The sequence below is a fragment of the Cucumis melo genome, chromosome 1, assembly GCF_025177605.1.
Source record: "Cucumis melo cultivar AY chromosome 1, USDA_Cmelo_AY_1.0, whole genome shotgun sequence".
NCBI classification, from domain to species: domain Eukaryota; kingdom Viridiplantae; phylum Streptophyta; class Magnoliopsida; order Cucurbitales; family Cucurbitaceae; genus Cucumis; species Cucumis melo.
In genome coordinates, this window is record NC_066857.1 from 22,191,621 (window position 1) to 22,211,926 (window position 20,306).

Consider the following 20,306-nt stretch of genomic DNA (forward strand, 5'->3'; position numbering starts at 1 on the left):
GGTCTTTTTAAAAGTTGGATTTACTTACTTACAACTTTGGTTTTATTGTAATTGACATTTATTGAAAGCAATTAACACCAACACGAGGCTTACATGAAAACCTGAGAATTGGAAGAATATCTAGGATATTTTAATTTTATAATTTTTCTGATAAATAAATACAATAGGAAAAAATAAATAGAAGTAAAAAGTGAAAAGATTTTCAAACAGTGATATTTAATTTTCATACATTTTATTTCTAGGTATTCCATTCTAAGGCATTTTTTTAATTTCTAACCTCCATAAAATCTTAAACTAAATGCCCGTGAGATATTTGTAGTGCAATTTTAATTTTCATCTTATTACTGGTAGATTACGAGAAAAACTAAAAAGGCTTCGGATAGGAGAAAAAAGTAGTATAAGTACTAGTGACGCGATTCTTTTGAATTGAGAGATCTTCTCCCTCGGAGACCTCAGTTGCCATCTTCGCCCTCACTGGGTTTATTCTTTTATTTCATATATAGTATTAATTTTTAGTTTTAATTTTTATATATAATTTTAATATTTACTTTGTTCTTCTTCTTGTTGGTTGTCAGAGGCAGAGGACAGTCTCTGTTCCTCTTGGAGTCGATCTCAAACTCCATAGCCATCCCTTTGCTTCGACCAGATGGCACAACATTCTTCCTCTTCTCAATCCGATCTATCTCTTTCTCGCAACTCTTCTCTCAGTCGTCTCAACGCTCAGGCTCCTGAGTTCGTCCCCACTCGTCCCTCCACTCGTCCCGATCTACAACCACTGCCCCCTCCACCCAAGCAATCTCCACGTATTCTCATCCCTTCTCCTCCTCCTCCTCCTCCTCCGGCTATGATGCATGGTTATCCTCCCCCTCCTCCTGGATCTCCCTTCCATGTTCCCATTCAGACAACCCCTGTCCCTGTCCCCACTCACGTCGTTTCCCTTCAGAATCATCCCTATCATCCTCATCATCGCCACCACCACCATTCTCATCACGTTCCTGTGCTCTATCACCCTCATAATCCTCAGTATTATGCGGACAATGGCGGGTTTCATGACCCCGACACGCCGGTTGTGCAGCCAGCTCAGAAGCCTCTGCTTGAGTCCGACTACGCTGCTCCATCTAGGAGTAAACTCACCGATGAAGTCTCCCAAAAGCTTTTGAATCAGGTTGCCTTTTTCTTTGGACTACTAGATCTTTTATGTTTATGTTCTTCTTTCTTTGTTAATATTTTGCTATAATTACTCTGCTAATGGAGCTGTTGTATTTTGGGCCTGCGAATTCTGTTGCTTCTATAGGCATACATTCAGTTAGCTGCTAGTCGTGGTTACTTGAGAAAGGTTTCAGAACTTGCTGGGAATTTTGTTCTGGTCTCTCTTTTCCTGTTGTACTAATATTGTCGTTATCTGCAAAATTTATGTTTGCTTGAGACTGTAGATTAGCTACCAACTTGCCTTCTCTGATGTTATATCTTTGGATAGAAAAAGAGTGTCTGCTATCCGTAATTGATTGCTACCTTTTATGGTTGAGGGAATACGAAACTACAAAGTAACTGTAGCAACTAAGACCTATCTTTCCAAGAGTGCCTTCTTTAAGCTTGTACGTTAGGTGCCATAGAGTTCGTAGGAGATGAAAATGCCTCCAAATTGCTTTCTATGGCTCAGTTGTCCACTATTGATGAAACTGCTCAATTAAATCATATCATGTTTCAGAGAAGAAAGTCTATTCTTTAAGTCGGACAATTACATACATGGTCTGGTCCATCTGCTAAAGCAAAGCAAACACCTAGTTCACAATAAAGAAAGCTTCTACCTCAGGTGTAGGGAGGTGAAAGATGTTAATTTCTTCCTAGCTTTGGTCACGTAGGCTTAAATAGGGCTTTGAGGCCTTTTGTTCTAAGAAAGTTATGGTTTTCTTGTGGATCTATTCTTTTGAAAGACTAAACACCTGTGATCGGTGCATCCTTTGAAATTATGGTCTTTTTCCTTATTGCCAGAAAGCTTCAGATGCCCTTTTACAGTTAGTTGAAGGTTCTCAATTTAAGACTTAGGCGAAAATCCTTTGGTTCAATGGGATCTTCACTCTCCTTTGGAGGCTATAGATTGAAAGAAACTCTAGAATTTTTCATGATCAAGATAACAGCAACTTCTTTTGGAGTTTGGTCACTCTTTTTGCTTCTACTTGATCCTTTACTTCTAAATTCTCTTTTAATTATAGCCTAACCCAAATACTAGTTGGGTTTCTTGTTTGTAAGCTATTGTTATGTGGGTTTTTCATTTTCATTTTAATTTGTCCCAATTTTAGACATTTATTGTGAGACCATGTTTGAAATAGAAGGTTCATTCTTCAAATAAGAGTTTGAGTAAAGGATTTTGCAGAAGGCGTCATGAGGCAATGTTTTGAGAAGTTAAGTGTTCTGATGAATCACGTTGGAGCTAGGCGATGCGAGGAAAGGAGGTGGCGTTGAAAGATAGGAATTTCTGGGAAATTTCCTAGTTGAACTTAATTAACGGGCCACATGTAAGAGTTTAAGCTAAACATGGTTTGAAAAGTTATTAGGCTCATATGAGTAGTACTTTAAGTAGGATTTAAAGAGTTTATGAGAAATTGAGGATGACTAATCCAATTTGGGATTAGTATAAATAGGGGAGAAAGGTAAGTAGAAAGGTTAGTAGAAAGGAGGATTACGTTGAAATTCTTAAGAGTTACTCTGCTGAAAAGAAGAAGTATTAGGCGAGAAGAAGAGACCCGAAGCTAGGCGTTCTGAAGGAAGAACTTAACGTAGTGAGTGATTTTCCAAAATGTTCAAAGATTTAAAGTTTTCTTCTAAATTTCTTGTTGATTTGTAATGATGTTCATATGTTAATGTTTATAAAGGAATGATTTTGAAAGAAAGCTTGTATTATGTTTAATGATTGTACTGTATGCTATGTTTGTTTGTAAACCATTAGTCTTTTTCCTATCAATGAAGCTAACTATTATGTGCACATAAGGAGTAAAGGCAACCATGTAAAAAAGGATTGCATGGTGGATTGAAGTTGGCCAATGCGTAAAAGGAGCGTATTGAGCTTAGCGGCCTAAGCAACGGGAAGTGAACCAAGAAATTCTCCAAGGGATGCTGTTGATGAAAAGGACATCATAATAGTCTATGCGTGGGAATGGTTCATGTTCTTGGAAGAAAGGAATATGAAAGACTAATGTGTGATTTCTGTTTTATGAAATGAGGCGAAGGAAGCCATGCTTATGAAAATGATTTTGTATAATGTGCCAAAAAGTTTTTCAAAACTATCACTCACTAAGTTTTGATTTATGCTTTAAGATCCCCCCCCCCCCCCCCCAAGGTGTTAAGACTAAGCTGGGATAAGAAAGGCGAGCTACCAAACGTTGAAGCTATGGAAGGCGTTAAAAGCTTATTGTTTTAGTTCATGTATTTAAGAAAGCATGTAAAATGTATTTGGATCGTGCTAACTTAATAAAGAGATTGTTGTTAATATTTCAAATGCGTTGTGTTATTTTCATTGCTTAGTAGTTTAAGTTGTTAAGTTGAACTAGGCAATAATGCCAAGATCTAGGACTTAAGTTGAATGTTTTGGTGTTTCACCTGAGGTGTTAGGGCTGCTCAGGTTGCGTTGCGTGTCATAATGCGAGGTTAGGATGCATGCGGGGCGGGTCGTGACACTTATGGGACTCACTGGACGAATTGGTAGACACTTTGAGGCATACTCTAGGGATGTGGATGGCATTTCGAGAAGAGAAAATGAAGAAATTTATGTTTGAGGTGTAAATGAAAACCTAAGTTTAAAAAAACTGGTTGAAGAACAAGAGATGGAGTTCCAACCTAGTTGAGATGCTAGTGTGCATCTATTGATCCTAGCGTGTTCTTGTACTATGAGACTTCGTTTCTTTTCATTAAATCAATGAAAATTGTGTTTCCATTTTAAAAGTAACGAGATGGGAAATATTCAAATATGTTTGGGGCACCATTGAACCTTTCTAATAAACCCAAGTTTGACAAACTAATGAGGTAAACATGCCGCCCAATTCTAAACTCTCTCCCAAACTCATCCTTTTCCCTTTTAGTCCGTTGATTGACTAGGGCATCTAGGATCCAACATTGTATAATTACTGATCTACTTCAATATGCTGATGTTTTGGAAGGCTCAAAGCTGTTAGTATATCAATATCTTTTGCTTATTGAAGGGACTGAAGAACATGATCTCGAAGGTTGCATATCAACCTCTGCTTTTTGGGACGATAATTAACATGCTACACCATAACACATTGGATCATTTATCTGCTGGATGATGACTTTCCATTGTCATCCAGAAGACTAATTGATTGGTTGCAAATTGAAAGGTGATGCTACAAAAGACTTTAAAGCTGTCAAATGGATTTTCTACATCTACCGTATATCTTCCAGGAGTGATGATTGAAGTAGGTACCTTATACCTGACACTAAGGGGCAAAAAAAAAAAGGAAGTGGGTTGTGGAACAATGGTTTTTGAAGTTGCTATAGTGGTGAACTGTTTTTTCAGTCTCTTTATGATGTAATTCTTAAAACAGGGAGTTGCTTCACGTATTTGCCTCCTTGGCCTGGAGGTGCTGTTCCTAGTGTTTATGTAATTGTGGTGAGGTTGGTATCGTTGAAATAATTAAGCTAATGCCCCTCATGACTGGAAAACTACCACTTACAATTGGAAATTGAATAAAATTTAAATCTTCTACTCATAATTAATTACAAAATGCAGCTACTACTTGTTTTAAGGATGTTGGAGCCGACATTTTCAAGATTATATATAATGCTTGCTGTGTCAGTAGAATCCAACACTTTGAGGTTTTTGACATTGAGTCCCTGGGTTTTACTTCTGTGATTATTGAAGTAAATTTATGTTGAAAGTTTCTAATGATTGCCAGTTTTAGTAAGTTGGATTATTCCTTAAAGCTTTTGGTGCTCAATATTCTTTCAAATAGTTTAACTTTGGCGTTTTTCTTTGATGACTTTGAAATGATAAAGTTAAATGTTTGTGACTGTCCGTCTAGGATGTTGTTTAACAAATGTACTTTGAAAATTGAAGTTAGTAAGTACTATTTAAAAGTACCAAATTAGCTACAATAAACACTATTTCGATATCCTCATTGGCTACAGGGTTCTCTATTTGCAACAATTTTTACTGTTTTACATTCATCATTTTTTTTATTATTTGCTACTGTGTTTACTATTTCCTTCTCAAACTAAAGTAGTTTACATCTCAAGCACATATTATTATAACTTAAATTAAAATAATCTACATCCCAAAAACACAAATTATTATAGTCCACATATAATAACCAATTCCTTGCCTCAAACGGCTCCTTAGAAGTTGAATGGTTGATATAGTACGTTTTATGCCTGGTACTATGTTTTTAAACGTCCAATATTAATTGGATATTTTTGTTAAACTGGAATGCTTTTATCTTTTCTAATAGTTAAACCTTTGTTTTCTTCTTGTATTATTCTTTTTATTGCAAGTCTGAGTATTATGCTTGTATCCTCCTTTGTACTTTTCAATGAAAATTCTTTTTTCCGTTTGAAAAAAAACGAAAGATATTACTTTCTGTACTTACTTTTCATATAATCTTTTTCACTTCATTGATTTCTTTGCAAAATCATGGTTTTTAGGTGGAATATTATTTCAGTGATTTAAACTTGGCGACTACTGATCATTTGATGAGGTTCGTCAATAAAGATCCCGATGGATATGGTAAGATCCTCTCATGGCATCTTTGTTTGAATTTCACAAGTTGATGTGTCGAACTTCTGCTTTTACCATCCCACCACAGGAGGATTGTTTGGTGTTAAATTCACAACTTAATGGTAATTTAGAATGACCTCTTAGAATAGTCAACTGGACTGCCTTCGCCGTCTCTCTCTTATGAACCCTTCACCTGAGTAAGGTCCATTTTAATTCAGTTCCTATATCGGTTGTTGCATCATTCAAGAAGATTAAGGCTCTCATTAATAGTCACTTTCAGCTAGCCAATATTTTGCGGAACTCTTCTAAGCTTGTGAGTATTTCATCTGTTCGTGCTTTACCATTGTTGTTCTCGACTTATTCTCAGTTGTCTTTCTAGTTTTGTCCACCTCATGTTTTTTGGTTTAATATGCTGTAGTTGGTAAGTGAAGATGGAAAGAAAGTCAAACGTAAGCAGCCATTTTCTGAGTCAGATATGGAGGAGCTGCAAGTATGGTTTGTTCTTTTTTTTGTGTTTTTGTTAAAATTTAAATTAATGTTTCGATATATTTTGTAAAAATTAGTTTAATTTTAACCTTGTGGATCGGTTCTGTTTTGCATTACACATTTTTGACGGTTCCATCCCACTGTCCAGAATAATATATTATTGATTTTCAAACCAATGTATTAAATCTTTGCATGTTGTCTCTTGTTTTACTTTCCCCCTGTAGTCTCGTATAGTAATTGCGGAGAACTTACCAGAGGATCATTGCCACCAAAACCTCATGAAGATATTTTCTGCTGTTGGGAGGTACAAGTATTGCATGATTTTGTCGCATGTTCTTCAGCAACTTGCTAAAGTTATATTGAATTACCATGCTGCTGTACTCTTTGCCAGTGTTAAGAATATTCGAACTTGTCAACCTCAAATCTCAGATAGTGGAGCTTCTTCAACATCTAAATCTGCAAAAGCTGATGGAATGCATTACAGTAACAAGGTATACTTATTTGCTGTAGCTAGGGATATCCGGGATTTCTGCTGCAATCTTTTTTCTCCTTTAACCTCTTGCATTGCAGGGACAATGAATGATTTCCTTAAAGTCTCTGCTGTAGGGATTATCCACAATTTCCATAATGATTGGTTCCAAATCAAATGGGGAACACCGTTTCAAACCCATAACTCATAATAACTTGTTCCAAATCCGGTGGGAAACAACGGTTGGCAATGGATTTGGAGGGAAAGGGGAGCATTTTCCCCTTATTTGATTTTTTGGGGATGTCCCCCTTGCCAATCCATTTTTGTTTGAGCAATTTGATATGCATTTTTTTTTAATATCAGCTCTAGTTGGATGGTTACAATGGACCAGGCAGGTCACACACGGTAAATAAATGAGAAAAACAAACCTTTGTCTAACTATTTATAGCATGTGTGTCTGCCCTGCGCTAGCTAAATCTTAGGGAGATATATCCATTGTTACTCTTTCTTAAATTCAATTTTATAATAGGTAGCCAACCATTGAATACATTATGTTTGTTGGAGAATAGAAACTGTGAATTGAAACTTCCTCTCCTCTCCCTTTCTTCCTTTCGCCCCTAACCGCACTCCGCCCCCCTTTTTCTCCTTCGGCGTTTCTCATCCTTCTTCTTTGGTAAGTCCTATAGAGCTTGTTCTTCTTGTCCATCCCTATTTAAGTGGCAGTCTGGTTTTGGTGATAATGGAAGTAGAAAGATGCAAATTAATGAACACCTTTTACTGTGTTTGGTTCGACAAAGAATACTTCCATATAGAAGACATGGAAGCTCGAAAGATCTTGACATTATCCGACACTCAATTCAGATGATTCTTGAAGGAGATTTCAAAATTCTTGTCTGACCTTGAGAATGATTTTGATGATTTGGAAGTATAAGGCTCTTAAAATTTATGTCAAAAATAGGTTGGGGTTATGAATTGTGTAGCTTGGAAGACGAACAAAAAACTATCCTTTATCCATATTTTTTCTAGTGTCTCTCGACAAGGTTGGAAATCCTTTCGCAAAATGTTGGAAAGTTTCTTGATGAAGCATGGTTAATAGATTTGGTACAGAAAGCATCTTTAAACCTCCTTGCAGCTTCCTTCCGAGTCACTAGGGGCAAGTTATGTTGAAAAGGTGATACTTAATGGATCATCTGTTCAGAAATTGGTAAAACATAACATTTCTTCCTCTGCTCTGACCTCATAAATTGCAACCAAGCATTGGGTGATTAAAACCGGCTGTGTCTTCTTTTACAGCTGGAAAGTCACCACAACCAGTCAGCAACCCATCTTTTGGTGATCTCTCTCCTCTAATCCTTTGAGCAAGAAGTTAAACTCTCAAATTAATTCGACTGATATTTTCCTAAAGAAAGACGATATTGTTCCCGTTTCAACGGATGTTCCTCCTTTCAACCCTTCATTTCTGTTTCCCTTTCCTCTTCTTCTCCTTATTCCTCAACAAAGTCATGCTGCAAAGCAAATTTGAAAAGAAAGAAATATGCTAGGATCTTCCCACATTACCTGAAGTACTTTATCTGGAAGAAAAAAGCAAAGAAGATTTTGGCAAAACGTTCCTTAAAAACCCAAATCTTTGAAGATCAAGTACTCGATCTGATTGAGGAAAATCGTGTCCATTCTCTTTCATCAGTTTATTCCAGCAGCTCCAAGTTGTTCTTAGGGGCTAATGCAAATTTACATGGAAGTTAGTTGCACTCAAATTCAAGCCCCAACTCATTCTTCTAAGTCGATTTCTCATAATTCTCACTCTACCCAGTTAAAGTACTATGAGTTCTCTTTGCCCAACTCCAAGGTAAAATTTTTGATGGGCTTTTCGAGAAAATCCCTCTCAATCAATCCAACAAGAAGGGTGAGCCTTTTTTCGACTCCCCTTTCAACGTTAGTTGTGAGAAATTGGAGCATTTGGATAGGTCAACCGAGCTTGAAAGTCAAAAACATTTTGAACCTCTAGAAACAGATCTAAATCTCCTGTTTCAATGTGAGGAAGAGCCAAGATCCACAAATTTGCCTTCTTCAACTCATTCTTGTCCCATTCTTACAAAATACCAAATCATTTAAAATCAATAGTTGCGGATTGTGGAATTTTTCTAATTTGATTCTTCAGCCGTTTAATGTATTCCTCCTCGATGTTGGTCCAACTTTAGTCTTTCTTGGATTTCCCTTCATGTGGGTGGCAAGTAAAGCCTTCATGTCGATTCTGAAATGGTGGAAGACTTTTCGAGCTTTCTTTGGATTCTGGAATAATATGGCAAGGCGGTTTCGAGGCAACTCAACTTCTTGCAAGTTTTTAGTTTCAAATTGGTTCTTTATGAGAGAAATTTTTCATTATTCTTTGTATTTAGATTTCTACGGTTATGGTTTTGTTTAGCTTGGTCTCTTTTGTTTGGAATTTGTTTCTTGTACTTTGAGCTTAAAGCTCTTTTATTAATAATTAATAATAAATTAAGAGGCGTGTCTCTGTTTAAAAAAAGAATAATAGGTAGCCAACCAACTTAACATTAGTTTGAGAGCAAAAAGACACCACATGCTTTCTTTTTTTATTTTTTATTTATTTTTTACGAATTCCATTGAGAAAGAAAATGAGAGATCTCACTAAATAGAATTTATGAAAAGAGTATACAAAGAGCCAAGCCAAGCCCACAAAAGGATGCCTCACTAAAGGAAAGGGTTTCATCTATACAAAATTGAGTCTAAAGAGTAATTAAAAATATCTCATCCCACACATTTGAAAGGTCCCACTAAATAGAACCCACCCCAATAAGCCATAAGAACTAACCCTTTTCTCGAAAGGGTCCGAGGAGGAAGTTCTCCATCAAATCACTGATTCCATTTGCTTAAGCAAACGAAAAGCCAAAAGATTCCAGATGGAATTGGCTAAATCACATCTTCAAAGAATGTGATCGAAGTTGTATGCTTTTTGATGGAAACTACAGCAAAATGAGCCACCTAATGAAGAACTTTCTCGCAAGGCAGTCCATAGTATTAACTTTAAGGAAGTTCAGGGGATTCTTACAAGGATGGATGAAGGTTTTTTCAAAGACTGACATTGCTAAAGCAGATTTCTCTTTGAGGACTGGAGTAATGTGTTGAAGGCAGTGCTGGCAGGATCTTGTGGATTGGTAGACTGCTTTGACTTCCTCTGAGCATTGGATTGCATTGGCAAGATAGTTTTAAGGCAGTTGGTTGCATCTTCTTAGCTATCCCTTTCTCCTTTCATCTTGAAGATTTGGGTGTGCAAGATTTTAAATTTGAGTGGGCTAATTTTGAGAGAGAGTTTAAGTTTTGTTTTGTATTTAGTTTTCTATTGACATATTGTCTTTGAGTAGCTTTGATTAGTTTGCTATTTTTTGTTCGGGTTCGTTTTTAGGTTTCCGTTATATTTATGTTGCCCAAGTATAGTCTTTGTTTAAGTTTTAGCTTGTTTTTCCCTTAGTTCGTTTTGCTCTTAGTATAATACTCTTGTACTTTGAGCTTTAGTCTCGTTATCATTAATAAAGAGACTTGTTTCCGTTTAAAAAAACAAAAACTAGAGCAAGTGCCAAACCCGCAGATAGACAAAAGGCCCCCGAAAAATGTTCACCATAAAAGGTTCAAAGGGGCTGAAAATAAACAAACAAGCATTACAAAAAACTGATTAACAAAGCAAAAAATAAACAACAATATGGTTGACTTGACCGCTACTGAAAACTAGCTATTTGGGAAAATAAAAGCCCTCCAATTTAAACAAAGCTCTTGAAGACTGCCCTCCAAGACTGCCCTATCCGAAATCAATTCCAGCAGGTATTGTCTTGGATTTCCATAATTTCATAATCTTTAAGCAAGTGATGGAAAATGTGATAGACCCCAATCATCCAAACGTACAGTAGAAGAAAGAAAAGCAATTAAGTTTGTAAATCTGTTAACAGAAAATTGTTATGGTCAGTTAGCAAATTAGTTAGGAAATCTGTTAAAGAAGTAGTTGAATATGTGCATTATAAATAGCAATAGAAGTTCAGTGTATAGAGAGGAAAATCTTATGAGGAAGTCTTTGGTTAATTCTTGAAAGATAGAATAACCGAGAGGGAGGATCATTACTTGTAATTGAGAATTACTATCAATAAAGAGATATTGTAATTGATTACCAGAAGGAGTTCCATCACATTGGTATCATAGCAGTTCAATCTTGGGCAAGAAAAAAAAATGGCAAAGAAAGCCGAAGAGAGATTCAAAGCTATTGAGTAGGAGATTATCAACATCCAAACCGAATTACAAAGAATACCAATACTCGAAGCGAAAATCATGAACACTTAGAGAAGATAGATTCCCAGAATGAACAGAATCAACGTCAGCAACAATTAATCCTGAAGTATATCAAAGGAATGATGAAAGAACAGTCGACAACATGTGAATCAGAAGGTTCGTCGAGCAAAATGAAGACAAAAGTGGCAGAATTGATCGATGAAGTAAACAGAAACGAAAAAGATGGTGAAGAGAAAAATAATGATCGAAGTAAGTTCAAAAAAGTCGGGATGCCAGTGTTTAATGGTGAAGATCTAGACGCGTGGTTATTTTGTGCGGATCGATATTTTCAGATTCACAAATTGACAGATTTTGAGAAGATGACTGTGGCAACAGGACCAGCCTTAAATTGGTATAGAGCGCAGGAAGAGCGATTCAAATTCCAGAATTGGTTGGATTTAAAAGATGAACGATTGCAGAAAACAATTGCTGAATTGAAAGAAAAAAGAGAGGGCAAGGGAAACAATTTTTCCATCCAACAGGGTATGCTAAGATATAAAGACAGACTAGTGATATCCAAGACTTCTACATTGATTCCAACAATACTACACACTTACCATGACTCCATATTTGGAGGACATTCTGGATTTCTTAGAACTTATAAGAGATTAGCTGGAGAACTGTATTGGGAAGGGATGAAACAAGATGTGAAGAACAACGCTTAATATGCCAAAAAAATAAATCATTAGCTCTATCACCAGCCGACCTCTTGCTTCCATTGGAGGTACCGAACAGTATATGGAGTGACATTTCTATGGATTTCATCGAAGGTCTACCTAAATCCAACGGATTTGAGATCATCTTTGTGGTTGTAGATCGTTTCAGCAAGTATGCACATTTTCTGATGATGAAACACCCTTATACCGCAAAGACAGTTGCTGATCTATTCATCAAAGAAATAGTAAGACTCCATGGATATCCTAAGTCTATAGTATCGAACAGGGATAAGGTCTTTCTAAGTCAAATTTGGAAAGAACTCTTTAAAATGGCTGGCACCAAGTTACATAGAAGTACAACTTACCATCCTCAATCAGATGGTCAAACAGAAGTAGTAAATAGAGTGGTTGAAACATACTTATGCTGTTTTTGTGATGAAAAACCAAAGGAGTGGGCCAAATGGTTACATTGGGTAGAATATTGTACAACACTACATTTCAAAGATCATTGGGGATCACCCCTTTTCAAGCAGTTTATGGCAGATCACCACCACCTCTAATCTACTACGGAGTTCGAGACACTCTAAATTCAGCACTGGATGAACAATTGAAAGAAAGAGATATAGCCCTAAGGGCAGTAAAAGAACATTTGAGGATCACCTAAGAAAAGATGAAAAGAAATGCAGATCAAAAGAGGAGAGAAGTAGAATACATGGTGGGTGATATGGTTTTCCTAAAGATAAGGCCTTATAAGCAAGTCTCACTGTGCAAAAAAAGGAACGAAAAGCTAGCTCCAAAGTTTTTTGGACCTTACAAAATTATAGAAAAGATTGGTCCAGTAGCATATAAACTGGAATTGCTAGAATCATCATCCATTCATCTAGTTTTCCATGTATCTCAATTAAAGAAGTTGAAGGGAGAACATCAGGTTGAAATAGCTGAGCTGCCCTATGTAACAGAAAAAAACCATGAATGGCAAGCAATTCCGGAAGAAATCTGTGGATATCAAAAAAACAAAGTAGCTGGATGGGATGTCTTAGTTAAATGGAAAGGATTATCGAGAAAGGAGACAACATGAGAGGATTACGATGAAATTCAGCAACGCTACCTTGATCTTCACCTTGAGGACAAGGTGAATTTGGAGAAGGGGTGTAATGATAGACCCCCTATCATCCAAACGTACAGTAGAAGAAAGAAAAGCAATTAAGTTTTTTAGTAAATCTGTTAACAGAAAATTGTTATGGTCATTTAGCAAATTAGTTAGAAAATCTGTTAAAGAAGTAGTTGAATATGTGCATTATAAATAGCTATAGAAGTCCAGTGAATAGAGAGGAAAATCTTACGAGGAAGTCTTTGGTTAATTCTTGAAAGACAGAATAACCAAGAGAGAGGATCATTACTTGTAATTGAGAATTACTATCAATAAAGAGAGATTGTAATTGATTACCAGAAGGAGTTCCATCAAAATGATAGGCCATGAAGAAATTGAATGGTCCCAATGAGCTTCTATTGAGCCATTTGGCATAGGTGCAACCTTGAACAGTTTTTGATATCAGATACCGAGTGGAATGGCATCAACCTACAGATAAGGCCAAAACACAATGCACGAGCCATTTCCAAGTTTGAATGTAGCCAAAGCTTCCACATTTCTTCTCCAAGTCCTAGAAATGCAAATCCAAGGACTTCTCAAGCTATTTTTGGACTTTCCAGCCGTATGTCAATCAAAGGATTCTTGCCCATGAATGCTTCTTATAACTTGTCTCCACAAGGAAGCTTCCTCCTTTGTTAAATGGCAGCCCCATTTGGCAAGGAGGCCATATTTTTACGTTTGAGCCCACCCACACCTAAGCCTCCATCCCTCTACGAGCAAGTGACTTGCTCACACTTCACGAGATGATTAATTTTACTTCTAGCATGTCTTACCCAATGAAAATTTCTCACTGGGTCTTTCTAGAGAAGAAATCATCTTGTCCGGCTTTGCAAATAGAGGCATGTAGTAAGTGGGAAGATTGGCTAAAAGGAGTGGCAAATTGTTGCTCTTCTTCCTCTAGACGAATTAAATCTCCTCCATTTATCGAGTTTCTTGTGAACCTTGTCAATCACCGCTGCCAGAAGGCTTCTTGCCTCAGGTATCCACCTAACATAAGGCCTAAATAAACCCTAAACCCTATAATTTAAGTATAACTGTTCTGGTGTAATATGTCCATATATAATTGGGTTTATTAATATTGAATAATCAGGGTACATTTGAGTAATATAACTTTGTAGCCTTAAACAGGCAAATCAACTGAATATCCACAAGATTTTAAATTCACTTACAATAGTTTTTATTCTTTTTTGATGGAATGTAAAGTCACCAATTAACCCAAAAAGGTTAAACTTCTGGTTTGATTGGTGATTTTACATGGTATCTATGCAGTTCCTCAAATAATATTGATGATATCCACTTGTGAGTCTTCTACAAATTTATAGTTGACTGTCTCCACAATGTGAGGGGGACTGTTAAAGTATTGATAAAATTAAATTTACCATAACTAATAGCTTATAACTTAACATTTTCTTTTTCAGTTGCATGCATTTGTAGAATATGAATCAGTGGAGCTGGCGGAGAAGGCTGTGAGTGCTTTATCTTTTTCTTTACACCTGATAGTATATTAATTCTTGTAAAGGAAATTCAGATGTAAACGAAGTTTCATAATTTTTCAGGTTGCAGAACTAAATGATGAAGGGAATTGGAGAAATGCGCTTAGGCTTCGTTTGATGCTTTCATGCTCGGTACTTAATCTAAGGCTAATATACTTTTTCCGTGTACTTTTTTTTTTTAAAAAAAACATAACAAGACATTTTATCGATAAAATGAAAATACCTTAAGTACAACGAAATCTTTTTTTTTTTTGAAACAGAAATGAAGAAATGAAAAGAGAGAATCCTCAAAATACAAGGAAACTAGGAAGCACGGACACCAACACGCAACATGCGACACGACACGACACAACGATATGCCCAATTTCTAAAATAGTAGGACACGACACGTTAAAGACACATAATTTTTTTTTATTTTTCTAAAATTATATATGTGATAATTCTTGTTGATAAATTGCTTCTATATGTTACGACATAACAATACTTCGTTAAAACATAAATAAAGAGAACCTTAGTTGTGTCAGTTCATCAAAAAGTTCCAAAGTACAATACAAATAGAAAATCCTAAATAGAAATCACACTTTCATCCAAAACAAAATGTAAAAACTAAACTAGAAGCTTAAAACATCCTCAACTTCCATGACATCTTCATCCCCACAATTCATTTTGACTAGGACCACTACCATCACCAGTGAAAATTCCTGCCTCTAAATCTGGCTCATCTAACGACACATTGGTCACTTCAAGCATCCCAACATCTTCAAAAGAATCTCCAACAATATCCCATAATTTCGTCTCCCCTTGTGAATATTCTGGATGTTTTCTTGACAAAATATGCAAATTACTATGAACATATACCAGATTCTGCACGTTGAGCTAGCAACTTGTTTTGCCTAACTAAATTAATAAAAGAGTACGTGCTCTAATTCCTTTCACAACATGAAGATGAGGAAGGTTGACCCAGTAGCTTAAAAGCTATTGATTGAAGCATTGGTGCAGAAACACCATGTATATCCCACCAATCATATGCGGATAATCCTCATCATACTTGGCCGTTGTAGAATCAATATCATTAAAATCTTTTCCTATAGTTGAAAGTTTGGCAAACTCCAAGTTCACTTTTGCCTGATCTTTTGCGCTAGGAAAATATGTTTTGGGGCATTTCCTTCTCTCACGAGTTACTTCAATCAATGTCCATATCTGGAGGTACTCGATTAGGATCTTCCTAAAGCCATTGTTCACTGTAGTACCTAATTACAAGTTACAAATTTTAATCTATCAATTTTAGAAATTATAAGACAAGTAAAATACGATTATAATAGGAAGATGTAATTATTATAAAGTACCTTGGGTTCAAAGAATGAGCCAAACAATGAAGTGGAGTATTTCTTTTGTTCCAACGATCAATGAGGATATTATGGACAACATCATGAAAGGAAGAGTCTTCATTTCCACGTTTGCCTTCATGCGTATAGATTCTAGTCTTCACTTTTTCATTTGTACTATCCCACATGTCATAAACCAGATGAAGAATAAGTGCATCCGTATCACAAATCCGAATCATGTCGTATATAGGTTTTGTGATGAAAGGATGTATTCATTTTTATCCCACCAAATATCGTCTAAGATCAGTCCTTTCACATATCTTGCTTTCTCCATGTCATCCTCTCGATACTATCTGCAGTTTTCACTAATAAGCATAGCTTGCAACCGACCTTTAATAAGCTTGAATCTTTTAAGCATGATAATGTTTAATGAAAAACGTGTTTCCACCAAGGAAAGTAAATTCAAAGGTACGAACTCATTAAAAATAGCAAGCCTCATCGATTGATTCATTATGAAATTCTTCACCACAATCACATCACTAGTGATATCAGAAATCCAACCACATTCCTCATAAACAAGCGTATTATTTTCAACATTTTTCGCTGCACATATATTCTTCAAGGCAAGATTAAGAGTATGTACTACACATGGCGTCCATACAATTGTGGGAAACTATGGTTCAATAAGCTGTCCTGCACCCTTGCAGTTAGGAGCATTATTCGTAATTACTTGAATCACATTATGAGGGCCAACTTCAATAATCACACCCTTCAGAAAATTTGAAATAAAATACTTATCATTGACCTCACTTGAGCAATCATCTGCTTTGGAAAACATTGGTTTGCTATATGAAATTATCATAAAATTTATCAGAGGTCTCTGTTAGTAGTCACTCCAACCATCACTCACAATACTGACGCCCTTTTCCTTCCATGTATCTTTAATGGGTTGTAACAATCTTTCACTATTTGCCTTTTCTCTCTGAATAAGAGTTCTCAAATTATATCCAGGAGGCAAATATCCAGACAATAAATTATTTGCAGAATAAGGGTATGAGTGTACGTAGTATGAATTTCTAGCTAAATGAAAAGTCAATCCTAAATGACAAAACATTTGTGCAATAAGCTGAATGCAATTGGTCATTCAAAGCCATATTAAAGGATCTTTCTATTGCACTTGGAGCTGTTTTTCTTTTCTTTTGCTCAAAGGTAGAATGAGATGAATGTTCGCTTCCGTTAAACCCACTAGAAGTTGTAAACCTTAGAGATGGGTATCCCCAACTCTACCTCAGAGATAGGCATCCCTACCTCTAATCCTCAGAGATAGGTGTTCTTACCTCAAAGTTCCTCGGCGCCTAATATCCTTCCCCGCAGGCTGTAGAGATAACTTGGATTAGAAATATGTGTAGAATCATAAGCTTTGAAAACAATGTCTCAGTATGTTAAAAAATCTTTTGCATAAAGCAAATCTCAAACCATAAACCATAAACCATGCCTTGCTAAACTTTTACAAACTCACTTCTTCTTGCTAATCAGAAATATACCTCAACACTTACTGCTTTATCAAATACTTTAAATAAGTCACACACTTTAGAAATAATTCGTAAATCAGATAACTCAAAGCATGTTAAAATGCAAGGTTAGCAAATGCATGTATAAATCTCTATTTGAAATTCATATCCTTGACCTATAGATTTGTCCAATTCCTTCTTGACTTGAAATAATGGTAATTAAGTCCAATTTAAGCCCTTTGATCAAGAAAATATCAAAACTATACTTAGAAATGACAAAAATATCCAAAATGGCTAAAAAATGCATTTTGGCATTGGCTAGCATGCAGGCATGGGCAGTAAGGAGGTTGGCACACACGTAAGGCTCTGGAAAGCGTGGCCGCGTGCTAACCTCGCACGTAGGGCATGGCGCACGCCTTGTGCTACTTGGCCATGCATTGGGCCCTGTTGCCTTACCCTTATTTTGCTTAAATCTCAAGCCCAGCTCGCCTCACCCTTCTTGACACTCGGCTAACCCCAAACATTGCCCGGAAACTATGAAAATTCCAAAAAACATCTTTCAATTTCCAACGCTCATAACTTTTAATCCAGCCATCTGAAAAAGTTCCTTCAAACTTTGCTTAGAATTGTTTTAACTTGTTTACCTCGAAATTTCAGCTTCAAATTCAAAGGGGACCGATTTGTAGGCTCCAAAAAGCTCCACATTGCTCAGATTCTTTCGAAAATTGACCTCACTCTTTCTTGAACTCAAAGTCAAGCTTCATCGCCTTGCTTTTGTCTGTTAGCCTCACACTGAAAATTAGACTCAATTTGGAAACTTTTGCAAGTGATTTGAAGCAAAGTGCACGAGTAGATTGTGAGCTTTCCTTGTCTGAACGGACCCTTTGATAGTGCATTTTGCATGCCAACCAATGACACCTCCTGCTTGCCGTAAAAATGGCTTTGCATGCTGTGGGCACCTGTTCTCCACTTAGTCGACATGCTTAGAACGTCTACAAGTCTCACCAACTCGCCTAACTTAAGGTTCCACACCCTCAAGTGTTTAATTAAAACACCTTGCTAACCTTCTTCACTTGGCTGCAAAGTTTCCCCTGTGCACGTGGCCTAGCTCACAACCCTTACTTGACTAGTCATTTACTAAGCCAAATTTCCACCTTGCTAACCTCTTTATAACTACCTACCATTAACACTTAAACAAACTCCCCTTTGCTACAATGGCACTTAAACCAGGTCACTTGACTAACAACCATCTTTTTGACTTTCCTTCTATCTTCTCAACATAACTCCAACCTCAACTTATCCATCCAAAGCTCCTAAATGACTTAAGGATTCTTAGGTCTAGGGTTTATATATCGTCTCACATATTAGGCTAGAAGTAGTCTTTCTTTAGCAGCACACAGGTCCTCTGCCACCCAGAATGCCCGGCCTACAAGTTGTCATGACACTCTTGTAGTAACTTTTTCCTCAGATCACCTGCCCTCGAAACATACAGCTGGTTTCCTCTTGTCAATAACGAGTCTTTTTCGACCTAAACTATCTTGTTTTACAGGCTTTGGCTAGAGCAATAACAACTTGGGCATTCATGCATCAACTTTACTTGTATGAATGAGGTCTAGCATACACAGGGCCACATGTTGGCCTTTACGACTAAAAGTGTTAGAAATTTGATTGCTGGTTTCTTTCTTGTGCTCGAACTTAAAGTCGAATTCAGCAAACAATTTCTGCCACCTCACTTGCTTAGAGGTCAACTTTGGCTAGCTGAAGAAGTGACAAATAGCGCTGTTGTCAGATTTCACAATGAAGGGTGATTCCAATAATTATTGTCGCCAAGCCCTCACATGATGGACCACTGCAAGCATTTCTTTATGGGAGACAGTATATCTTCTTTCAGCACTATTGATCTTTCGACTCTCGTAAGCTATGGGTAGGGGTGAGCATCGACACCTGAAAAATTGATCTGAATGACCAAAACCGAAGAACCAACACTCGGTGGTTGGTTTAAGGAGGAGGTTTTTTAAAAATCGAATCAAACTGATTGAATTTATATCCTTGCCGACTAAACCTGCTCAAAATTTGAAAATATTAAAAATATATAAATATATATATTGTTATATTCGATCTCGGGAATACATTGCCCTGAGATGAAAGAATTCTTCCTTTAGTAGGATCTCGGACCTTAATTGCACCGAGATGGCTCGGGATGAAAGAATTCTACCTTTACTTCATTCGAACTCAGGCATACGTTGTCTCGAGATGCCTTGAGATGAAAAAATTCTTCCTTCAGTTATTGGATCTCGGGCCTTAATTGCATCGAGATGACTTGGGATGGAAGAATTCTGTCTTTGTTTCATTCGTTCTCAGACAGACATTGCCCCAAGATGCCTTAGGATGAAAAACTTATGCCTTTAGTTATTCGATTTTGGGCCTTAATTGCACTGAGATAGCTCGAGGTGAAAGAATTTTACCTTTATTTTATTCGATCTCAGGCATACATTGCCTCGAGATGCCCCAGAATGAAAGACTTCTGTTTTTAGTTATTGGATCTCAGGTCAATTGCACCGAGATGGCTCGGGATCAATAACTTCTCTGCCTTCCATTTCGACTGGACAAGCACTGGGATTAGCTCGAGAACTCAATCTCTAAAGCTTTTTTTTGTCCATCTTGGCCAGGAAACACCAAGATTAGCCCCTGATTTCACTTCTTTCTTCATCTCGGCTGGGAAAAACCGAACTGACTGAAATTAACCAGTGGTTCGGCCGATCAGTTCAAACTGTTGGCGCTCGGTGGTTGGTTTCTACCCTTCTAAACTGACCGAGTCGATTTTCGATGGCTGTTTTTATACAAAACTGCCTCCACCCGATCGATGATCACCCCTAGTTATGGTGATCTTGGGTAAGGACGCCTTCGAGAGCACAATCTAACACATTGGTTTCAACTACAAACGACTTAGAAACGTCAACCAATCTGAGAATAGGACCCCTCATCATCGTCGTCTGTAGTTCATCAAAGGTAGTTTGACATTCAACTGGCCATTTCCAGGTTGTACCTTTCTTCAACAACTCTGGCAATGGTGAAGTCTTTGAAAATTCTTCAGTGAATCGTGATAGTAATTAGGCAATCCTAAAGAGCATAATTCTGTCATAGAAGTGGGGGCTC

At 36.9% G+C, this 20,306-nt stretch overlaps 1 protein-coding gene across 7 annotated transcripts in view; it reads left to right on the forward strand.

Annotated features, from left to right (window-relative positions):
* Positions 1 to 337: 337 nt before the first annotated feature.
* LOC103489697 (la-related protein 6B) overlaps positions 338 to 20,306 on the forward strand; it is a 40,105-nt gene continuing 20,136 nt past the window's right edge. For 2 of the 7 annotated variants that reach the window (XM_051086568.1, XM_008448962.3), the window contains exons 1-9: positions 338 to 478; positions 576 to 1,165; positions 5,656 to 5,737; positions 5,947 to 6,041; positions 6,147 to 6,218; positions 6,439 to 6,518; positions 6,606 to 6,705; positions 14,240 to 14,287; positions 14,378 to 14,446. In XM_051086568.1, coding sequence (XP_050942525.1) covers positions 647 to 1,165; positions 5,656 to 5,737; positions 5,947 to 6,041; positions 6,147 to 6,218; positions 6,439 to 6,518; positions 6,606 to 6,705; positions 14,240 to 14,287; positions 14,378 to 14,446 — 1,065 coding nt within the window. In that variant the 5' untranslated portion in view covers positions 338 to 478; positions 576 to 646. The other 5 variants (XM_051086577.1, XM_008448965.3, XM_051086574.1 and 2 more) reach the window with 4 other exon arrangements.